General features: G+C 44.7%; 1 protein-coding gene across 1 annotated transcript in view; it reads right to left on the bottom strand.

Annotated features, from left to right (window-relative positions):
• BTRC (beta-transducin repeat containing E3 ubiquitin protein ligase) overlaps nt 1–22,518 on the bottom strand; it is a 353,763-nt gene that overhangs the window by 93,846 nt on the left and 237,399 nt on the right. Inside the window, exons 6-7 of the mRNA XM_075352305.1 lie at nt 10,947–11,043; nt 10,431–10,568 (exon numbers count right to left, since the gene is read on the bottom strand). Coding sequence (XP_075208420.1) covers nt 10,431–10,568; nt 10,947–11,043 — 235 coding nt within the window. The remainder of the gene's footprint in view (nt 1–10,430; nt 10,569–10,946; nt 11,044–22,518) is intronic.

Below are 22,518 nucleotides of genomic sequence, written 5' to 3' on the forward strand. Positions count from 1 at the left end.
GTTCAAGACAAAAGAGATATCATTCCATGAAATCTGCAGCCTCCAAAAAACATTCATGAAGCAGTCATTGATTTTATACCTCTTGCACTAGTCAGCATTATTTGCAAGATATATTATGATAGATGAACTTGGTTCCCCTGCATGGTGCTCATCATAAACTAGGAAATCATTTTTAATAGGGCTTCCCGGAAAACAATGCTTCACAAAATTACTTTTTACACAACCAGAAACTCATATTACTTTATATAAAATAAAAAGACACGTTCTATAAAGAAATACTAGACCAGACTATAGCACAGCCGAGTGGTCCACTGACTCCTAAAAGGGCTTGTCCACCCCCGATTTTTTTTTAACACTATTTATTGTGCTGTAAAATAAAATAATAACAAAGTATATTCAACTTATTGATTTGTCACAGCTCCTCTCTCAGCCCTGCCCAGCGTCCTCGACCGTCTCCTTATTTCGTGTTCAGCCTGAATTGGGATGTGACTACTGCAGTCACAACTGTGGCCAGTGATTGGCTGCAGAAATCACATGTCTGTCTGCATGGAATATAATGTACAGAAAGTTGCAGCAGCATTGTAAGAGGATGGCTGGAGAATCAGGAATGAGTATCCAGATGAAACCAGAAGTTTGCATCCACTATCTAAAAAGACACATCTGCATGTTTTTCTCACTATCTGACATGAAATCTGAATAAACCTTTTCCGTTTTAGGTCAATTAGGAAAAAAAAATATTTATATTTGTCAAATGCCAGAATAATGAGAGAGAGAATGTTTTAAGGCATTTTTATTCCTTCCTGCTAAGTCAAAAGTTTACATACACTAAGGCCGCTTTACACGCTACGACATCGCTAATGCGAACTCGTTGAGGTCACGGAATTGGTGACGCACATCCGGCCGCATTAGCGATGCCGTTGCGTGTGACACCGATGAGCGATTTTGCATCGTTGCAAAAAAATGCAAAATCACTCATCGGTGACATGGGGGTCCATTCTCAAAAATCGTTACTGCAGCAGTAACGAGGTTGTTCCTCGTTCCTGCGGCAGCATACATCGCTCCGTGTGACACCGCAGGAACGAAGAAGCTCTCCTTACCTACCTCACGGCCGCTATGCGGAAGGAAGGAGGTGGGCGGGATGTTACGTCCCGCTCAGCTCCGTCCCTCCGCTGCTATTGGGTGGCCGCTCAGTGACGTCGCTGTGACGCCGCACGGACCGCCGCCTTAGAAAGGAGGCGGTTCGCTGGTCACAGCGACGTCGCCGGGCAGGTAAGTATGTGTGACGGGTCTGGGCGATGTTGTGCGGCACGGGCAGCGATTTGCCCGTGTCGCACAACAGATGGGGGCGGGTACCCATACTAGCGATATCGGGACCGATATCGCAATGTGTAAAGCCCGCTTAAGAGTTCTATGCCATGAGGCAGCCCATATGATGATGTCATATCTTTGAAAGCTTCTGATAGGTTTATTGGCAACATCTGCGTTAATTAGAGACACACCTGTGGATGTATTGTAATGCACACCTGAAACACCCTGCTTCTTTGTGTAGTATCATGGGAAAATAAAAAAAAATCAGCCAAGATCTCAGGAAGAGAATTGTGGACTTATACAAGTCTGGTTCATCCTTGGGTGCAATTTCCAGATAACTGAAGGTGCCTCATTCATCTGTACAAACAAATATATGCAAGTACACAAAAGATGGGAATGTCCAGCCATCATACTGCTCAGGAAGGAGACGGGTTCTGTGTACCAGACATGAATGTGCTTTGGTCAAACATGTGCATGTAAACCCAAGAACAAAAGCAAAAGACCTTGTGAAGATGCTGGTGGAAGCTGGTAAGATTGTGTCATTATCCACAGTGAAACAAGTACTGTATGAACATGAGATGAAGGGTCACTTGGCCAGGAAGAGGCCATTACTCCAAAAGAAACATAAAAAAGCCAGGTTAATGTTTGCAAATACACATAAAAACCTTAATTTTTAGAGACATTTCCTGGGTCTAACGAAACTAAAATTGAACTGTTTGGCCATAGTGACCATTGTTACGTTTGGAGGAAAAAGGGAGAAGCTTTGAAGACTAAGAACACCATCCCAACTGTACAACACGGGGATGGCAGCATCATGTTGTGGGGTTGTTGCTGCAGAAATAAAAAAATAGATGGCATCATGAGAAAAGAAGATTATGTGGCAATACTGAAGAAACATCTCAAGACATCAGCCAGAAATGTAAGCTTGGGCAGAAATGGATCTTCTAAATGGACAATGACCCGAAGCATACTGCCAAACTGGTTACAGATTGGCTTAAGGATAACAAAGTCAGAGTTTTGGAGTGGCCATCACAAAACCCTGATCTCAATCCTCTTAAAATTTATGGGCAAAGCCAAAAAGGTCGGTGCAAGCAAAGTGACCTATAAACATGACTCAGTTACACCAGTTCTCGCAGGAGGAATGGGCCCAAATTTCTACCAACTATTGTGAGAAGATTGTGGAAGGATATCTAAATATTTCATCCAAGTCATACAGTTTACGGGCAATGGTACCAAATACTAATGAACCGTATAAACTTTTGACTTTGCAGAAAGTAATAAAAATGCCTTAAAACATTGTCTCTCTCTCATTATTCTGACATTTGGCAAATATAAATAATTTTGGTGCCTAATTGACCTAAAACAGGAAAGGTTGATTCTGATTTCATGTCAGATAGTGAGAAAAATACGCAGATGTGTCTTTATAGAGAGCAGAGGGAAAAACATGCAGATGTGTCTTTATAGACAGTGGATGGAAACTTCTGGTTTCAACTGTACTTTATTATTCTATGGTTTCCAGCTTTTTAATTTTTTTTTAATTCAGGGGTAAACAATCCCTTTATATTATGAAATTAGATGAAAACATCAAATGTCTCATCCCATCACTGGACCGCATTGGTACCCACTTTGCCTCTGCCTCGAGGCACAGATAAGAACACAACATCCAGGTCACTATACAAGGTAAAGGCCTCATTGCCACACCCTCGTCTGTGCCCCTGTTATAAAGCTCTGCCTTACCTTGTCTACAGACCCGGGTGCTGTGTTCTTATCTGTGCCTTATTGTTATGCACGGACACTGCGCCGATCTGTAGCTCACAGGTATTTGATGACATCGACCTCTATTATATATGAACTTTCTTCATGATGCCTTATCATGTTGTGAGGTAGCGTGGTCGGCTGCGCAGCAGAAGACACAGGATCTAGGCACCAAGGGTCACAGCACACGGTTTATTGCACAAACCACAAGTCCAATACAGCATACACTTGTTTCTCCGGCAGATACTCAGGGAGTTGTGTTCACTCCCTCACACTCTAGGCTACCACACCCATCATCCTGTTTCCTTTTAACCCTCCTTTCAGCCTGTAGGGAAAACAGCATTAACCCCTGAGTGGAGTTACTTTCTATCATGGAGTGAGCACAACCGGGGCGAGACGTACCGGCCGTCATAGATTACCCCGGTCACAGTCTCACATACCCCCCCCCCTCAGTTCAAGCGTGCGGGGTTGAACTCCTGCCATCAAACACGGGCCGAGGGACAAGGCATCGGTGTTGCCCTGCAACCTACCGGCCCGGTGTTCAACCGTAAACCGGAAGTTCTGCAGAGAAAGGAACCACCGGGTAACCCGGGCATTCCGTTCCTTGGCGGACCTCATCCAGACCAGCGGAGAGTGATCAGTCACCAAGCGAAACTGCCGTCCCAGCAGGTAATAGCGTAGGGACTCCAAGGCCCACTTGATCGCCAGGCACTCCTTCTCCACTACGCTATAATTCCGCTCGGGAGGGGTGAGCTTCCTGCTTAAGAAGGTGACGGGGTGTTCCTCCCCCTGAACCACCTGACACAGCACTGCCCCCAGGCCGACCTCCGAGGCGTCAGTCTGTACTATGAACTCCTTCCGGAAATCCGGGTTGACCAGAACGGGCTGTCCGCACAGGACCCCCTTCAGGGCCCGGAAGGAGTCCTCGGCCTGCGGAGTTCAGCGCACCATGACGGACTTCTTGCCTTTGAGAAGGTCCGTCAAGGGGGCTGATAGTCCCGCAAAATCTTTTACAAACCTCCTGTAGTACCCCACGATACCCAGGAAGGCCCTAACCTGCTTCGTGGTCAGGGGTCTAGGCCACTTCTGGATCGCCTCAACCTTGTTAATTTGGGGCTTAATCACTCCTTGGCCTATTACGTAGCCCAAGTAGCGGGCTTCCGTGAGCCCCAACGCACATTTCTTGGGATTGGCTGTCAATCCGGCTGTTCGGAGCGCGTTCACCACCGCTTGTACCTGTTCCAAGTGGGTCTGCCACTCAGAGCTGTAAATAATGATGTCATGAAGGTACGCTGATGCATACGCCTGGTGGGGTTCCAGCACCAAGTCCATCAACCTCTGGAACGTGGCCGGAGCGCCATGTAACCCAAAAGGCAAGACAACATAGTGGAAGAGACCCTCCGGCGTAACAAAAGCGGTTTTCTCCTTGGCGGACTCCGTCAGTGACACCTGCCAGTACCCCTTGGTCAGGTCGAGCGTGGTGAAATATCGCGCCTGTCCCAGCCTATCAATCAGCTCATCCACCCGGGGCATGGGGTAGAGATCGAACTTGGATATTTCGTTCAATCTCCTAAAGTCATTGCAGAACCTTAAGGAGCCATCGGGTTTTGGTATTAGGACAATGGGACTAGCCCATTCACTCCGGGATTTTTCGATGACCCCCAGGCGTAGCATTGTCTTCACTTCCTCTGATATGGCTTGTCTTCGAGCCTCCGGCACCCGGTATGACTTCATGCGTACCTTCAGGTGAGGCTCGGTGACAATGTCATGTCGTATCAGACTGGTCCTACCAGGCAGCTCGGAGAAGACATCGGGGTTCTGCTGAACCAGCCGTCTGGCCTCTCGCCTCTGTTGCTTGGTGAGGGCTTCTCCAATCCTTACTTCCGGTTCGTCCTCTCCGGAGGTCGCTGGAGCCGGGTTTGAACGACCCGAAGAGGAGGGAGATGGGGAAAAAGCAACCATCAGGCTTTCCCGTTCCTGCCAAGGTTTTAATAGGTTGACATGGTATATTTGTTCAGGTTTCCGCCTACCGGGCTGCAATACCTTATAGTTGACCACCCGGACTCTTTCCTTTATCTCGTAGGGGCCTTGCCACTGAGCCAGGAATTTACTCTCCGCCGTGGGGATCAATACCAACACCCGATCCCCGGGTTTAAAGGTCCGCACAGTGGCTTGTCTATTGTAGCGGCCGCTTTGCGCGGCCTGAGCCTCCTGTAAATGCTCCTTCACAATTGGCATGACCGCGCTTATGCGGTTCTGCATTCCTAAAATGTGTTCAATCACACTTTTATGGGGGGTGGGCTCTTGCTCCCATGTTTCCTTTGCCAGGTCCAACAATCCCCGGGGATGTCGCCCGTATAACAACTCAAAAGGCGAAAACCCCGTGGATGCCTGTGGCACCTCTCGTATGGCAAACATCAAATAGGGAAGCATCATATCCCAGTCTTTCCCGTCTTTGGAAATCACCCTTTTGAGCATGGTTTTCAGGGTTTTATTGAATCGTTCCACTAAACCATCCGTCTGAGGATGATACACAGACGTACGCAACTGCTTGATCTGGAGTAGCCGCCATAGCTCTTTGGTCACTTTAGACATGAATGGGGTCCCCTGATCCATAAGGATCTCCTTGGGCAACCCCACCCGGCAGAACACAGCAAACAACTCCCGAGCTATAAGCTTCGCCGCAGTATGTCTGAGAGGTATCGCCTCTGGATACCGGGTGGCATAGTCAACGATCACTAGGATGTGTTGATGCCCTCGAGCAGACTTTACGAGGGGCCCCACCAGATCCATCCCTATCCGTTCAAAAGGGACTTCTATAATGGGTAACGGTACCAACGGACTGCGAAAGTGGGTCAGGGGTGCGGTAAGCTGACACTCCGGGCAGGTTTCGCAGAACCGTTTTACCTCCCCAAAGACCCCGGGCCAATAGAACCTTTGCAATATTCGCTCCTGCGTTTTCTTGACCCCTAGGTGGCCACTCATCAGGTGTTTATGAGCCAAGTCGAGGACCCGCCGGCGATACGGCTGGGGCACCACCAACTGCTCTACCCCCACGCCCCGTATTTCATCTACCCGGTAGAGTAAATCCTGCTTAAGAGCGAAATGGGAGTACCTTACCTGGGCACCGGGCAGCTGTGCCACCCCGTCAACTACTGTCACCCGACTCCGGGCATGTATTAATGTAGGGTCCTGGAGTTGGGCTGTCCCAAACGTATCCGGGGACGCCTCCAACTCCGGGATGGGCTCGACCGTCTCAGCCTCTCCTGCCAATACCTCTAGGGGCGACCTATCGGGTTCACATTCTGTCCCTATCATGGGGACCCCTACGGCAGGCGTCCCGGATTCGGGATTGTAGGGCTCAGGTCCCGGACGGACCAATATCTGAGGGGACTTAGGAGGTCCCTTCCATAAAGTCCAAAAATAGGGCAGATCCCTTCCTAGGATCACGTCATAGGGAAGAGTGTTAATAAGTCCCACCTCATGTTGCACCTGACCGCAAGGTGGTGTGATGGTGACAATCCCCGTGGGATAGTCTCGGCGGTCCCCATCTATGCAAACCACCCCCACGGTACGTCCTGTGGCCTTTACTTTAGCCCTTAGGGTTGATCGCACAAGGGTCACCAAGCTTCCGGAATCCAACAAGCCTGTAACCGGACATCCATTCACCTGTATTTGGCACAAGTGGGGCTCAGTCTCTGGGGAGACAAGGTCAGCGGTACACACCACCTGAGCATACATTGAACCCCGCCGGGTAACCCCACAATCCATGGGCTCCGTGGTGAGTGGACACTGGGCTTCCATATGTCCCACTCGCTGGCACCGCCAACATCTAATAGGGAAGGAAACCCCCTTGACGAGTTGTCGTTTAGGGTACATAGCCTTCCGGACCTCAGGGACGGCGGGCGCGGCCTCAGACGGGACGGTAGCGGACTCCTGCACCGGTGTCAGCGGTGGGTCCTTGGCCCTAGGCTTGGAGGGGCCGGACCGACGGGCGGCACGCAAAGTCTCAGTGTCCCGGGGTATCAAGTCCTGCGTAGATACATGCCGCTCTACCAGGCACACTAATTGGTCCAGAGTACTTGGGTCGCCCTGTCCTACCCACCGTTGAATGGTGACGGGTAAAGTGCGCACAAAACGATCAACTACTACCCTTTCCACCATTTGCACAGGGCTCAGAGTGTCAGGCTGCAACCACTTCTTTACCAGATGCAACAAGTCATAGGCCTGGGAGCGTACGGGTTTGGCTTCCTCATAGAACCACTGATTTACCCGCTGAGCCCGTACATAGGTATTCACCCCCAACCGAGCAAGTATTTCGGCTTTCAGGGTCGCATAGTCTATGGCGTCCTCGGTACAGAGGTCCAGGTACGCTTTTTGGGGCTCCCCCGTCAGATAGGGCGACAATACCTCAGCCCATTGGGGGGGCGGCAGCTTTTCCCGCTCGGCCACCCGCTCAAACACCGCCAGGAACGCTTCCACATCATCCCCCGGGGTCATCTTTTGCAACGCTTGTCTCACCGTTTTCCGGACGCTGCCGTCGTCACCCGGTCCCGGGGTTGTTGCTGTCGGTCCGGCACGGATCAACTTGGCCAGGAGAACCATCTGTTCTTGGTGTCTTTGTTCCTGCAATTGCAAGGCTTGCTGCTGACGTGCATTGGCCTGAACCAGCTGCTTTAGAATGTCCTCCATGGCGTCGCCGGGTTTGGGCTGTAGTATAGCCGCTTGAATCCAGGACATGTGCTACCGGGTCACCAGAAATGGAAGCTACACCTCTCCGGGCTGGCATGCCCGCATTCTCCACCATATGTGAGGTAGCGTGGTCGGCTGTGCAGCAGAAGACACAGGATCTAGGCACCAAGGGTCACAGCACACGGTTTATTGCACAAACCACAAGTCCAATACAGCATACACTTGTTTCTCCGGCAGATACTCAGGGAGTTGTGTTCACTCCCTCACACTCTAGGCCACCACGCCCATCATCCTGTTTCCTTTTAACCCTCCTTTCAGCCTGTAGGGAAAACAGCATTAACCCCTGAGTGGAGTTACTTTCTATCATGGAGTGAGCAAAACCGGGGCGAGACGTACCGGCCGTCATAGATTACCCCGGTCACAGTCTCACAATGTATATTGAATTATGGCCCTTATATCTATTTAGAAGCCTCCTGATGAAGCGATTTTGGAGAAATGCGTCGAGGCAGAGGCAATTCGCTCCAGTGACGGAATGAGACATTTGACGTTTTCATTTATACTTCACCATTTCTGAAGGATTAGAAACGCATACTAGGACTGTTCCACCGCTAAAAGTCTATATGGACATATTGCGCCAAGAAGCTAGGAAAAATTTCTGGCTCCCAATATTGTTTTGGAGAGGACATTATATACATCTGTGTCCTTCCTGCTTTTGTCTGGACTGCATTGCTATATCTGGCCTCCCCCAGTTTCATTTGCTATTTAGGATATTTGAGAGCATGGGAGGAGTCTTCGTGGAGTGGGGGCGCCACTAAAAATTAGGGTGCATTCACTTCTGTTGGCAGGTAGGGAGAAGAAAAGCTATGGCTATACTAGGTAATTTAGGCCCTCCTTCCTTTTCCCTAAACTGATTGCTCTGTATTTTTGGAGCGATATTTCATTTCACTTTTGTCCAAAACCATATATCACTGGGATTGGGATGTGATTTGAACCTTTATAAGAATAAACATAAAAGGGAACTTTATGTTATATAATTTTCACACTGGCAAGAAATTTTATACATCCTGGTGTCTACAGCTGACTTTTCAGCAGTCTCATTACAGACAGGATTACAATGAAAGCCGCCACACCTATATACAGCAGATAACACACAAAATCATTACATAGATGAAGTTACTGCCCCTTTCCTTTTCTTTCCGAGAGATGCAGAAATGTTTGCAACCAAATACTAAGAGTGTGCATGTAGCCTAAAAATCTCAATTACAGGTATGCCTGTAAGGTGCAATATGCTCCAAGAACCACGAGCAGTTCTGAGTGCATATTGCTAATCCCTGCCTAAAGGGTGCTTTACACGCTGCAACATTGCTAACGATAACGATATATCGTCGGGGTCACGTCGTTAGTGACGCACATCCGGCGTCGTTAGCGACATCGCAGCGTGTGACACCATGGAGCGACGATCAACGATCGCAAAGACGTCAAAAATCGTTGATCGTTGACACGTCGCTCCTTTTCATAATATTGTTGGTGGTGCATGCCGCTGGTTGTTCTTTGTTTCTGCGGCAGCACACATCGCTATGTGTGACACTGCAGGAACGACAAACATCTCCTTACCTGCGTCCACCGGCAATGAGGAAGGAAGGAGGTGGGCGGCATGTTCCGGTCGCTCATCTCCACCCCTCCTCTGCTATTGTTTGGCTGTCGTGTGACGTCGCTGTGACACCGCACGAACCGCCCCCTTAGGAAGGAGGCGGATCGCCGGCCACAGCGACGTCGCAGGGAAGGTAAGTACGTGTGACGGGTGTAAGCGATGTTGTGCGCCACGGGCAGCGATTTGCCCGGGACGCACAACCGACGGGGGCGGGTACGCTCGCTAGCGATATAGGTAACGATATCGCAGCGTGAAAAGTGGGATAAAGGGATCTTTAGAACAAGTATTTCTAAAGATCCTTTCTTATATGCTAATGAGGCCCACGACTAGATGCAAGAGCGTTAGTTCCCTTGGCTAGTCGCCCCACATAGTATGTTAGCATGCCCCTGTGGATGTACTAACATGCTAATGAATGCACAGCGTTGCCGCACATAACTCACTCTTGATGGCGGCTGGCGGAGGATGGATGCCGGGTGTAAGCTTCTTGGCTTCAGTGAGGTATAGTGCGCAACACCAGAAATCCCGAGGATTAGAGATCATGCGCAGTGTGCATCCATCCTCCGCCGGCCGCCGTCAAGACTGAGGTATGTACGGCGTCACTGTGCATTCATTAGCATGTTAGTACACCCACAGAGGCATGCTTACATGCTATGTGGGCCGACTAGCCAAGGGAACAAACGCCATTGCGACTAGTCCCTGGCCTTATTAACATATAATAAACGATCTTTAGAAATACTTTTTCTAAAGATCTCTTTATCTATGCTAGTGTATACAGGGACGGCTAGGCATGGATTAGCAATATGCACTCAGAGCTGCTCATGGTTAGGTTCCCTTTAAAAATGCGCCAAATTCATTAAAAAGGCGCATCATACTCCAGGGCTCCCTTTAAAGATGGAGTACAAGACACCAGTCTTAATAAACCAGGGCCAAAGTCTTTTAGAATTACTATTTATACATAATAAAAAAAAAACAAAACAGAAGAGAATACATTTCCAGAACACACACATAAAAAAAAAAAAATCACCTTTATAGTGTTATCTCGGAGACCGCTCACGATTTTCTGGTCATCGTACTGTAAACAGTAGACTCCTTTGCTTGTCTCGCTCCGGCAGTGGATCCTTTGTAAGCTATGTCGTCCGCACCGCCAGTTAGATTCTATCGTCTGTTATGGGAATATAAAATAGAGAAAAATTAGGGTGTGGAATACCTGAAGAACGAGACGCAGACATCAATAAAGTACAAAAGAAATTCTTTGAAGAGCTTTTTCTAATGAACATGGACATTCTATCAGTATTTCGGTGTTTTTAGTAGTTTTTGATCATTTGTAGGTTAGTCTTACATCATAAAACAATAGAGTTGTGGTGTTCCTATTACCTTATGTGTCTGAATCAACTCAATTCCTGGTCTAGGCCACTCCTGATATTCCATCGCATCACTAATATTTTTGGTTTTGAGGCCAGAAACCAACTAAGAGCTGGGATGAGTCTTCTGAGTTACTGTTCTTTTGACTGCAACATAGCATGGTGTTAGCAGTGCTTACCTCAATGTCTTGGATAATTTTAGGATAAAGTGCTCTGTAGAAGGAATTCGGTGGCGTCTTTCCATCCGGCGGCTTGTTTTTAAAAAGATATTGACCCCTACAATGACAAAAAAAAAAAAAAGATAAGATTTCACAGTCACAGGCAAGAAAAACAAAAATATGCAACACAACTCAAGATACTGGGATGCCACATTATGGAGGAAGATGCAGCTGGTATCCAGTGCAAGTGCCAAAGTAGACTTGATCCCAACGTACAGCAATGACAGAGCGCTGCGAGATGCCGTACACATTAGAAACTTGCTTTAATCTTTCATAGTAATGAATAGCAACAGCTGCCCAGGGGGGAGATTTCCCCGTACAAACCTTGGCACTTTCCGAATATCATTCTTCATGGGAAATATTTAGGAAAGGAAGGAAGGAAGGATTTCTCTTTTGCTTCCTTGAATTACAGATACAAATTAATATGGTAAAATAATAGATGTTTTTACACTGTCTTATTATATTACATAGTTGAATGTGATACAATATTGTAACTACAATTTTTCTTGCATAAAAAAATATAAATAAAATAAAATCCCTAATCTATTAAATAAAATAACTTCCAACAATCTAAATCCATTAAACTAACATACAAAAAACTAATTTCTAACACTCTAGTCTTTTAAAATTAAAGGGCTATCCTTATCATAATCCATCAATATTAGTTAGATGGGTGTCCAAATAGCCAATAAGTGTTCAGAAGGAGTTGCGGTTTGCACCTTGAGACAAAATTCCTATACCCAGGAAAAGCCACCTGAGAAAAGTATGTATCATGCAAGTTCTAGCTGACTGACATCTCTTCATCCCCCCCATCCCTCCTGAACTGATCCAATATTGATGACTAGGGATGAGCGAACCCATGGAAGCTGAGGTTAACCAGGTTTGGCCGGACTTTAGTTAAAAGTTCGGTTCATGACCCGGACTTGACCGCGGACCCCATATAAATTAATGGTGATCCGAACTGTGGTGTGGTAAATTGGCTGTGAAATGGTCGTAGTAAGGTATAGGATCCTGAAAAAGAAAGCAAAATGGGATAAAAGCAGGACGATTGCCCTGCAAACAAATGTGGATTGGGAATAAAAAAAAAGGGGGGATTATCCTGTAAGTAAAGCAGACAACTGTGGATTGTACCCCTCAACTGTCTGCTTTACCTTGGCTAGTTATCAAATAATAGAGGGGCTCTCACACCGTTTTTTTAAATTATATATTTAAATAATTTAAAAAAACAGCATGGGGTCCCCCTTATTGTTTTCATAACCAACCAAGGTAAAGCAAACCACTTTATCAGGCTTGGAAGGCTCATGGTTATTTGGACCTTCCCAGCCTAAAAATGGCAGCCTGAGCTGCCTCAGACATGGTGCATCCATTAGATGCATCAATTCTGGTACTTTGCCCAGGTATTAGTAATGGATAGGTGTCTATCAGACTAACCTGGCAAGTGTATAGTTAAAACACACAGTAAAAAAAAAGTTTTATTTTTAAATAGATTCCACCATTCCCCAATTTATTAATTAAAAAGAAATCCTAGAAGTTCTAACGTAATCCAACAGTGTAATGTCCCACGACACCCATCAATTCCTATGGAGCTGCTTTCACAGAACATTCTCAGAACTAGCCTCAATAGGTTACTCCTGGTCAGGGGCAGCCCAGAATTTCTTACACTCATGATCAGGAGTGACCTATAGAGCCTTGTTCTGATAATGTACTCAGATAAAAGTTAAATAGGAATTAATAGGTGTCGTGAGACATTCCACCATTAGATTATGTTGGCACTTCAAGGATTTCTTTTTAATTAATAAATTGGTAAGCGAGATAGTATGGGGTGGAGTCTTTATTCAAATAGACTGTTTTTTCGTATGTGTGTGGGTTAAAATACTTTACACTTGCCAGATTAAGTAATGGGGGTGTCTGATGAACGTCTCTCCATTACTAACCCCTGTGCTTGATGCCATCTGTCAATTCACAGCTGACATGAACCCCAAAACTATTATCATTTCCACCACACCAGGGCAATGAGAAATAGCCAGGCAATGCGCCAGAATTGGAGCATCCAAGAAATGCGCTACTTCTGGGGCTGTTGCAGGCTGCCATTTTTAGGCTGGAAAGGGCCAAATAACCATGGGTCTTCCCAGCCTGATAATATCAGCCCCCAGCTATCTGCTTTACCTTGGCTGCTTATCATTTTTTTTCAAATTATTTAAATAATTTAAAAAAACGGCAAGGGGTTCACACTATTTTTTTTTTAAACAGCCAAGGTAAAGCAGACAACTAAAGGCTACAGACAGCTGGGGGCTGCACTTTATTTTTTTTTAATTTATTGTTCACAGCAGTGTACAGGCATCTTTCTCATGATGGAAAGCTTGTCGAATGACTGCGCTACAGCCTTTCAACAAAATTTATTAGCAAATGAACAGCACCAAACTCTGAACTCGGACAGACTTTTTTTTTTTTAATTTTAAAAAAAGTCTGTATTTGAGTTTGAGCATTAGAAACCAGACGTCCAATAAGAACCCCAAATTCTATCGTTCTGGGGTTCACTCATCCCTATTGATGACCTATCCAACCAAATTTTAACAGGCTGAATACAGTCTTTCAATTTTTTTTTTCATTTTTTGTTTTTTTTCTTGTATGCTATTATTATTATTTATTATTATAGCGCCATTTATTCCATGGAGCTTTGCAAGGGAAAGAGGGTATACGTACAAAAATAATTAACAGTACAAAACAAACTGGTATAGGAGAAGAGAGGACCCTGCCTGCGAGGGCTCACAGTCTACAGGGAATGGGTGATGGTACAATAGGTGAGGACAGAGCTGGTTGCGCAGTGGTGTACTGGACTGAGGGTTATTGTAGGTTGTAGGCTTGTTGGAAGAGATGGGTCTTGAGGTTTCTCTTGAAGCTTTCCACGGTAGGGGAGTGTCTGATATGCTGAGGTAGAGTGTTCAAGAGTATGGGGGAGGCACGGGAGAAATCTTGGACGCGATTGTGGGAAGAGGAGATAAGAGAGGAGTAGAGAAGGAGATCTTGTGAGGATCTGAGGTTGCATGCAGGTAGGTACCGGGAGACTAGGTCACAGATGTAAGGAGGAGACAAGTTGTGGATGGCTTTGTATGTCATGGTCTATGTTTTGAACTGGAGTCGTTGGGCGATGGGAAGCCAGTGAAGGGATTGGCAGAGTGGCGAGGCTGGAGAATAGCGAGGAAAGAGGTGGATTAAGCGGGCCGCAGAGTTTAGGATAGATTGGAGGGGTGCAAGAGTGTTGGAAGGGAGGCCAGAGAGCAGGAGGTTGCAGTAGTCAAGGCGGGAGATGATGAGGGCATGCACTAATGTTTTTGCTGATTCTTGGTTAAGGAAAGCACGGATCCGGGAGATATTTTTGAGTTGTAGTCTGCATGAGGTGAAGAGGGCTTGGATGTGTGGCTTGAAGGATAGAGCAGAGTCGAGGGTTACTCCAAGGCAACGAGCTTGTGAGACTGGGGAGAGTGAGCAACCATCAAGTTTGATGGAAAGGCTTGTTGGAAGAGATGAGTGAGGAGGAAAGACAATGAACTCTAAAGCGGGCTTTACACGCTACGACATCGCTCAAGTGATCTTGTTGGGGTCACGGAATTTGTGACGCACATCCGGTCGCTTTAGCGTTGTCGTTGCGTGTGACACCTATGAGCAATTTTTGATCGTCGCAAAAACGTGAAAAATCGCTCATCGGTGACATGGGGGTCCATTCTCAAATATCGTTACTGCAGCAGTAACGAAGTTGTTCCTCGTACCTGCGGCAGCACACATCGCTTCGTGTGACACCACAGGAACGAGGAACCTCACCTTACCTGCGTCCCGGCCACAATGCGGAAGGAAGGAGGTGGGCGGGATGTTACGTCGCTCTCATCTACGCCCCTCCGCTTCTATTGGGCGACGGTTCAGTGACGCTGCTGTGACGTCGCTGTGACGCTGAACGAACGCCGGTCACAGCGACGTCGCAGGGAAGGTAAGTCCGTGTGACGGGTCCGGGCGATGTTGTGCGACACGGGCAGCGATTGGCCCGTGTCGCACAACCGATGGGGGCAGGTACACACGCTGGCAATATCGGTACCGATATCGCTGTGTGTAAAGCGGCCTTTAGACAAGCCAATTTTCCCCTTCCTGATAAAGCCAACTTTTTCAATTCTGACCGGTGTCACTTTATGAGTTAATAACTCTGGAACACTTCAATGGATTCCAGTGATTCTGAGAATGTTTTTTTCATGGCATATTGTATTTCATGTTAGTGGTAAAATTAGGATGATATTTCTTGAGTTTATTTGTGAAATTATAAGAAATATGGCAAACATTTTGCCATTTTCAAACTTTGATTTTTTTATGCCCTTAAACCATTATCTCATACAAAAAAGTTAATAAATAACATTTCCCACATTTTTTTGTTAACAAGTTAGAAGGGTTAAAAGTTTATTAGTATTTTCATTTTTACAAAACAATTTACAAAATCATATTTTTTTTAGGGACCACATCCCATTTGAAGTGACTGAGAGGTCAAAGTGACAAAAAAATTGCACAAAAGTGACACCATTCTAAAACACTGCACCCCCAAAGTGCTGAAAACAACATTCAAGTAGTTTATTAACCCTTCAGGTGCTTCACAGGAACTAAAGCAATAAGGAAGATAGAAATGAAAAGTTTACTATTTCCCACAAAAATGTTACTTGAGTCCCAACTTTGCATTTTCACAAGGGTAACTGGAAAAAATTCCCCATACATTTTGTTATGCAATTTCTCCTAAGTACACAAATACCTCATATGTGGTGGACACTACTGTTTGGGTACATTGCAGGGCTCGGGGAAGGGAAGGTGCGCCATTTGACTATTGGAGCGCAAAATTGTCTGGAATAAATGGACGCCATGTTGCGCTTGCAGAGTCGCTGATGTGCCTAAGTAGTGGAAACCCCCACAAGTGATCCCATTTTTTAAATTAGACCCCCTCAAGGAATTTATCTAGATGTGTGGTGAGCACCTTGAACATCCAGCTACTTCACAGAATTTTATAACTTTGAGCTGTGAAAATAATAAATAACATTTTTCCCAAACCCCAAATTTTGCATTTTCACAAAGGTGACAGGAGAAAATGCACCATTTGTTGTGCAATTTCCCTTGAGTATGCAGATACCCCATGTGAAATAGAAAACTACTATTTGGGAGCATGGCAGGGCTCAGAAAGGAAGAAGCGCTATTTTGGTTGGATTACATTATGGACGCCATGTCACATTTAGAGATCCGCTTTTTTGATATGCCAATACAGCAGAAACCCCTCACAAGTGAACCCATTTTGGAAACTATACCTCCCAAGCAACTCATCGTGGGATGCAGTCAGCAATTTTAACCCTCAGATGATTAACGCACTTGTATAACACTGGACTGTGAAAATACAAAATTACAATTTTTTTCCACAAAAATGTTGCAAAAGTTGTCATTTTCAAAAAGGTTAATAGGAGAAATTGCGCAACAAATTTTATGGGCCATTTTCTCCTGAGTTTACCAATACCCCATATGTGGGCAAAAACTACTTTTGAGGCACAGTGCAAAGTGAAGAAAGGAAGGCGCGCCATATTTCAGTTCAAATTTCGCTGAAATGGTTTGCGGGTGCCGTGTCACTTTGGCACACCCCCTTAGCTGCCAGAAAAGCATAAATCCCCCCAAATTTACCTCATTTTACAAAGTACAACACTCGATGCAGTGGGCATATTGACACCACAGATGTGTCACAAAATTTTATACAATTGGGCGATGAAGAAAAAATAATTACACTTTACCACTAAAATGTTGTTTTAACCCCAGATTTCCAATTTTCAGAAGGGGAATAGGTTAAAAAAAAAAAGGGCCCCATAAAGTGTTACGAAATTTCCCCTGAATGAGGCAAAACCCCACATGTGACGGTACAAAACTGTTTGGCCGCACTCCAGGGCTCAGGAGGGAAGGAGCACCATTTGACTTTTGGAGCATAGATTTTCCTAGAATATCTTGCGAATTCCATTTGCAGAGCCTCTAAGTGCCAGAACAGAAGAAGCCCCTTTAAGTGACCACATATTGGAAATTACAGCCCTCTGGGAATTCATGTACGGGTGTAGTGATGATTTTGTCTGTGGAAAACACCCATGGAGTCAAACACAATGAATGTCGCAGAATTAAAAATTGCAAATAAGCCATAGTCGTGCCCAGTATATTGTAGGGCCCATACATTGTGCCCAGCTCGTGCTTCTGGTGATACAGTACATATCCTGTACATTAAGCAGGCTCTCCTTACTACTCAATGCCAAACATGTGGACCTTAACTGTGGTTTAGGCACATTGTGGTGCTCAGAAGGGAGGGTGCCATTTGGATTTGGGAGTGCAAATTTTGCTGGATTTCATTTTGAGAACCATAGCACTTTTCCAGAGCCTTTGTGCTACTAGTAAAGTAGAAGCCTCTTATATTCCTACTAACAGATGATGGACCTGATTGGGTTTTTGTGTGGGTTGAGTTGCATGCTATTTTGTGGTAGTTTGGGTACAGAACATTTTAGTTAAGTTAACATTTATCCTGTGCACTATATTGAGCACTTATATCGGGGTTTCTATGTGTATCTCTCAAATACATGATTCAGGTGAAACCAGTTATGGGACCTGTCAACTATAATGAGGCAGCAGAGTTACTCTGGATTCCATTCAGCCTCTGTTTAGCGCTGTCTGCTTTTTCAAAGGCACACAATATTGTTGTTGACTGTACTTTTTTTGCACGCCTAAAAAATAGCATAAAAAGATGGACACCGCAGGCCCAACAGGAGTTCAAAGTGACTACCTCTGCCTCATTATAGTGAATTTTACGTTAGAAATTTTGTCTGAATTACATTTTTCTGAGATTTACATATAATCCCTAATGTAAGCGCTCAGCGTAGAGCGCAGAATAAATGTGAGCCGAACCTTACTGCGATCTTTGGAAGGTAGAATGAACAAATCCACAGCAGTTGAAGAACTGGCTTTATTTATTTGTTTTTATGCCGTTCACCTTGCGGTATAAGTGATTAGGCGGCTTTGTACCTCAGATCAGTACCGTTACAGTGATACCAGATTTATATAGTTTTTTTTAGGTTTGGTTATCAAATTAAAGAATACGGTTTTAAAAAAGAGAGGTTTTCTGCATCACCGAAATTAGTTTTGTTCTATTTTTCTGCCAACAGTCATGCCAGGGCTTGTTTTAGTGGGATAAGTTGGAGATTTCATTGGTACCATTTTGGGCCACATAATATTTTTTGATCGCTTTCTATTTTACTTTTTGTGAGGCAGAATCAAAAAGAAACAGCAATAGAGTAATTGTTTTAATTATGTAAAGAACTCAGAACACCGAACGTGAATTTTTTAAATTTTGTAAAGTCTGTGTATTCTACGAACACCAAACCTCAGGTTCGCTCATCTTTAGTCACCACTGCAGCATATACACAGTCACCAGAGCAGTGACAGAAACATAGTAGCGTTGGAATTGGGGAGGGGAAATAAAGCGCGTTTTTTTGTTTGTTTTTTTTTTACAATGAACTGAGTTGCACGAAGAGGACAACCACTTTAAGTCAGAAAGAATGACCAGACATCTGCTGGTGCTTCCTGAAGAATAAAAAAGGCAGTATACACGAAAACTGACAATCTTTTTGGTCTTTGTTCAAATAATCTTCTGACAGATGAGTCTGGGGCCGACCTCCCCTCTCCCTTTGGAAATATGCAATCTCACAGCTGATCACCGGTAGAAAACGCTGTCGCTCTAAAGAGTCCTAATGGCTGACCCTTTCCAAAACCCAATGTAGTGGCCATTAAAAAAAGGGAGAAAGGTAACAAGCGCTCAGGTATATACAGAAGACTTTTTTCTATTTCAAGCACATGGATTCTATAAAAAGCATCTACATTTAAACACACTACTGCATTTTATCCTGAACGCATCAGATGCAATATTAGTCATAATTCTGTTCCATCCATTAATTTACGCCAGCCTTATATTAGAAATACAGCTACATCTCCGCACACATCGAGAGGCAGCACAGATTGAAAAAATGCCGCTGTTGATATAGTAAACTCATTTTACATAATCTCTTTACCCGTAATAAAAGAACTAAATCTGTACCCTGCCAACTGAACCTGGCGAGACCCAAAGCCCTGATGATTAATTGGGTACATGGGTGTAACATTTCCGCCATTGCTTAGCCAATATGAAAGAAAAAATACAATATTCATTACAAACGCAGGGAGCTTACGTGTATTACTGCTCTTTGCTGAATTACTCTGTATAATTAGGCAGTCCCAATTCAGATTTAGTAAAACTACATCTACACTCAAAATGAACTAAGGTAAGAGAAGACTTTTGCTATAAAATGGAAATATCTTGCCACACAACAGCTCTTTTCTTTTCCCAGATCTTGAGGGAAAAAAAATGGCTGCTTTTACTTTGTAAACCCTACAGATAGCAATCTTTGTGGTCAGCTGATTGTTGTGAGGCCACCGGTTGGAACCCCTGTTGTCAAAATAAACCCCCCCCCTTCACTTCATGTTATAAGGCCAATCGAATATTATCACTGACCCATCCGCAAAAATGGTCAGTGACTTCTGATGTAGAATGCCACCTTTCTAAAAAGTCCCTTCACCGTATTGAGAAGTTGTCCTGAAAATGCTTGAACAGGTTGTTTCATCTTGTTGAGTTTGCAGTTTACCCCATATGTGGCACAGTGACTCAGTGGTTAGCACATGTTGGCTCAGTGGTTAGCACATGGTGACTCAGTGGTTACAACATTGGGGCTCAGTGGTTACCACTGTTGCTTTGCAGCGCTACGGTCGTGGGTTCAAATCCCACGAAGGTCAAAATCTGATGGAGTTTGTATGTTCTCCTGCGTTTGTGTGGGTTTCCTCCGAGATCCTCAGTTTCCTCCTACACTTCAAAGCCATACTGATACGGAAGTTAGATTGTGAGCCCCAATGGGGACATGGACGATGTCAGTAAGGCACAGTGGAATGTCATGGCACTGCATAAGGAGTAAAATAAACAAATTATACAATCCTCTTTAGTTTTCAGCTCATTGCCCAGGTTACCGACCACCTCTGCAGTCTATTAGAGGTGGATAATTTCCTAGGCAAGAAGTGAGCATTTCCATCCAGCTTCAATGACCCTGCGCTCCTGATGCCTTTGTTTGCAGCTTAAGGAGACACAAATTGAACTAGTAGCAAGCCGAAGCCCATGCCGCTGGTCTGAACAGGGGATCTTCAGGAGCACACCTTCCTCCGGCAACCAGTTAGCCAGGCGGCTAAGGAGGAGAGCGCTCCTGAAGACAGAAGATGAGTAAAGAGAGCTCTGAATGTATCTGGAGCTCATAAAACATCAGTCTAAAGACACAATAGTCTGAAATTAGATGTTAAACACAAATAAATGCAATGTCCAGATACTCACAAACCTTTTATTTCCTCTTTAAAATAAAATAAAATGGTGTTTCGAGATGCTCCTTTCTCCTCCTAAGCATCCAGAACACAAGTTTTGGCACTAAAGCCTTTTGGACCCTTGATAATTCTAGACTAATGCTTCGAGATCAACAACATTCTTCAGCTTCTATAAGATTTAATGCTGGTCATTCTCTTCCAAACCAAGTTAAATAAGTAAATTAATGAAGGTCATCTAGATGCCAAGAAGCTTTCCCTTATTTTACCGGAGTGGCTTATGAGAATGTTTCATAACTACAGTACTCACGTATCCAAACCGGTCATGTTTTCAGGCTGGGTTTCCATACCACAGCGGACCCATGGGTCCAAAACCATAGCTGCATGATTTTAGCGGTAACACCTCTGTTTAGGCCCCATTCACACATCAGTTTTTTGCCATCAGTCACAATCTGTTGAATTTTGAAAAAACGGATCCGGTGACCGATGCCCTTGGATACGTTTTTTTCTCATTGACTTGTATTAGAGACGGATTGCCTCACGTTTCATCTGTCCTTCGACGGATTTGTTGAAAAATGTTTGTCCATTGGATGGAGACGATGGCCAAAGTTACGTATTTTTTGTGTACGTAAAAAAACCAAACGGACAGCGATGGATCCGTCGCCGTCCGTTGTTTGGTAGAATGGAAGCCTATGGGCGCTAGATCCGTCGCAATCTGTCAAATGATGGAATCCGGTGATGGATTCCGTTTTTTTTTTAACTGAGCATGCTCCAATTATTATTTAGCCCCCAGCTAGTCGGATCTATCGAAAAACTGTCGATCCGTCAATATAACGGATTGTGACTGATGGCAAAAAACTGATGTGTGAAGGGAGCCTTACCTCCAGAATTACAGATGAGGGTGTAGTTTTGGCCATAGGCGGTAGCCACAGTTTGAAAGCCCAACCTAAAATTTTTTTATGGCATTTTCTGGTTAATATAGTGTTTAGCCGGGCATCTGGCATTGCTACAGTTCTTGAGAACTGGATTTGAGAAATAACGCTTTGTGAAAGGTAAAAAAAAAAACAAAACAAAAGAAATCAAAACAGAATTACAAGAGGACCTGATAAAATTTCTGATTGGCCACAGACATGCCTTCCGAGAAACATATGATTCGTAAATATCAGAACAGAGTGCAATGGCTAAATATATTTGATATTTTACGTCCCTTTTCCTGAGGCGGCTCTTACGTGAAAAATATGGAAGATTATTGGGTTAGAAATTCAGGAAAAAAATGGCTCAATGCAAATTCTCTCATTCATATTTACAGAGGCCATTCTAAAAAGCTGACTGCTTTGTGGTTCCAGGAGACAGGTAATAGGGCTCGATGGGCTCGTAAGACCGAGAAGAAACAGTTTAACTCTGGCAGATTCAGGGACACTATTCTCTGTTCTAAAAAGTAGATGTTAATACTCCTAAAGGACATGAGGATTCCGGTTTAAAGCAATGCATTTATAAAGTAGAAATATGGCATATGGTAACGAGGAGACACAGAATACATAGGATGGTCTCATTTGTTACGTGCAAATGTTGCTCTGTGTACCAATGATACATTTCTTGAGGCAGTGTAAGGGATGAATTTGCTTGGGCGAACGGTATGAATTGGAAAATATGAAGGACGTGCCGATTCCTCTTTATATCTTTGATTTGCTGGAATATTACAAAATTCCAATGAGTTGAGGAAATATATACAAGGTTCAGGCTATATCGACTGTTGCAACCATTTTTTCTTTTTTTCAATAGATCCACAATGATTCAATAGATCCACAATGGGAAAAAAAGCAACTTTACAAAAAATTCATGTTTTGTATCCACAGCTTCTGTGAAGAGCGATGCTTATCCATGGTAACGATAAACTAACCTTGTACAATTGGGGTCCCCAACCGGAGGCTCAGGAGCCACATGTAGCTCGTAGGCCTCCGATATGTGGCTTCTGGTTGTCTGCCAGCTTTTTGGATTATAACCTAGTCTAGCAAACAACTATGAAGAGCTGGTCTCCACATGGTGAATTTTGTGGGTAGCCCCGCTGAGAAGAGCAGAACTGGATGCCCATTATACTAACCTC

Source organism: Anomaloglossus baeobatrachus, chromosome 5 (assembly GCF_048569485.1).
Source record: "Anomaloglossus baeobatrachus isolate aAnoBae1 chromosome 5, aAnoBae1.hap1, whole genome shotgun sequence".
NCBI lineage: Eukaryota > Metazoa > Chordata > Amphibia > Anura > Aromobatidae > Anomaloglossus > Anomaloglossus baeobatrachus.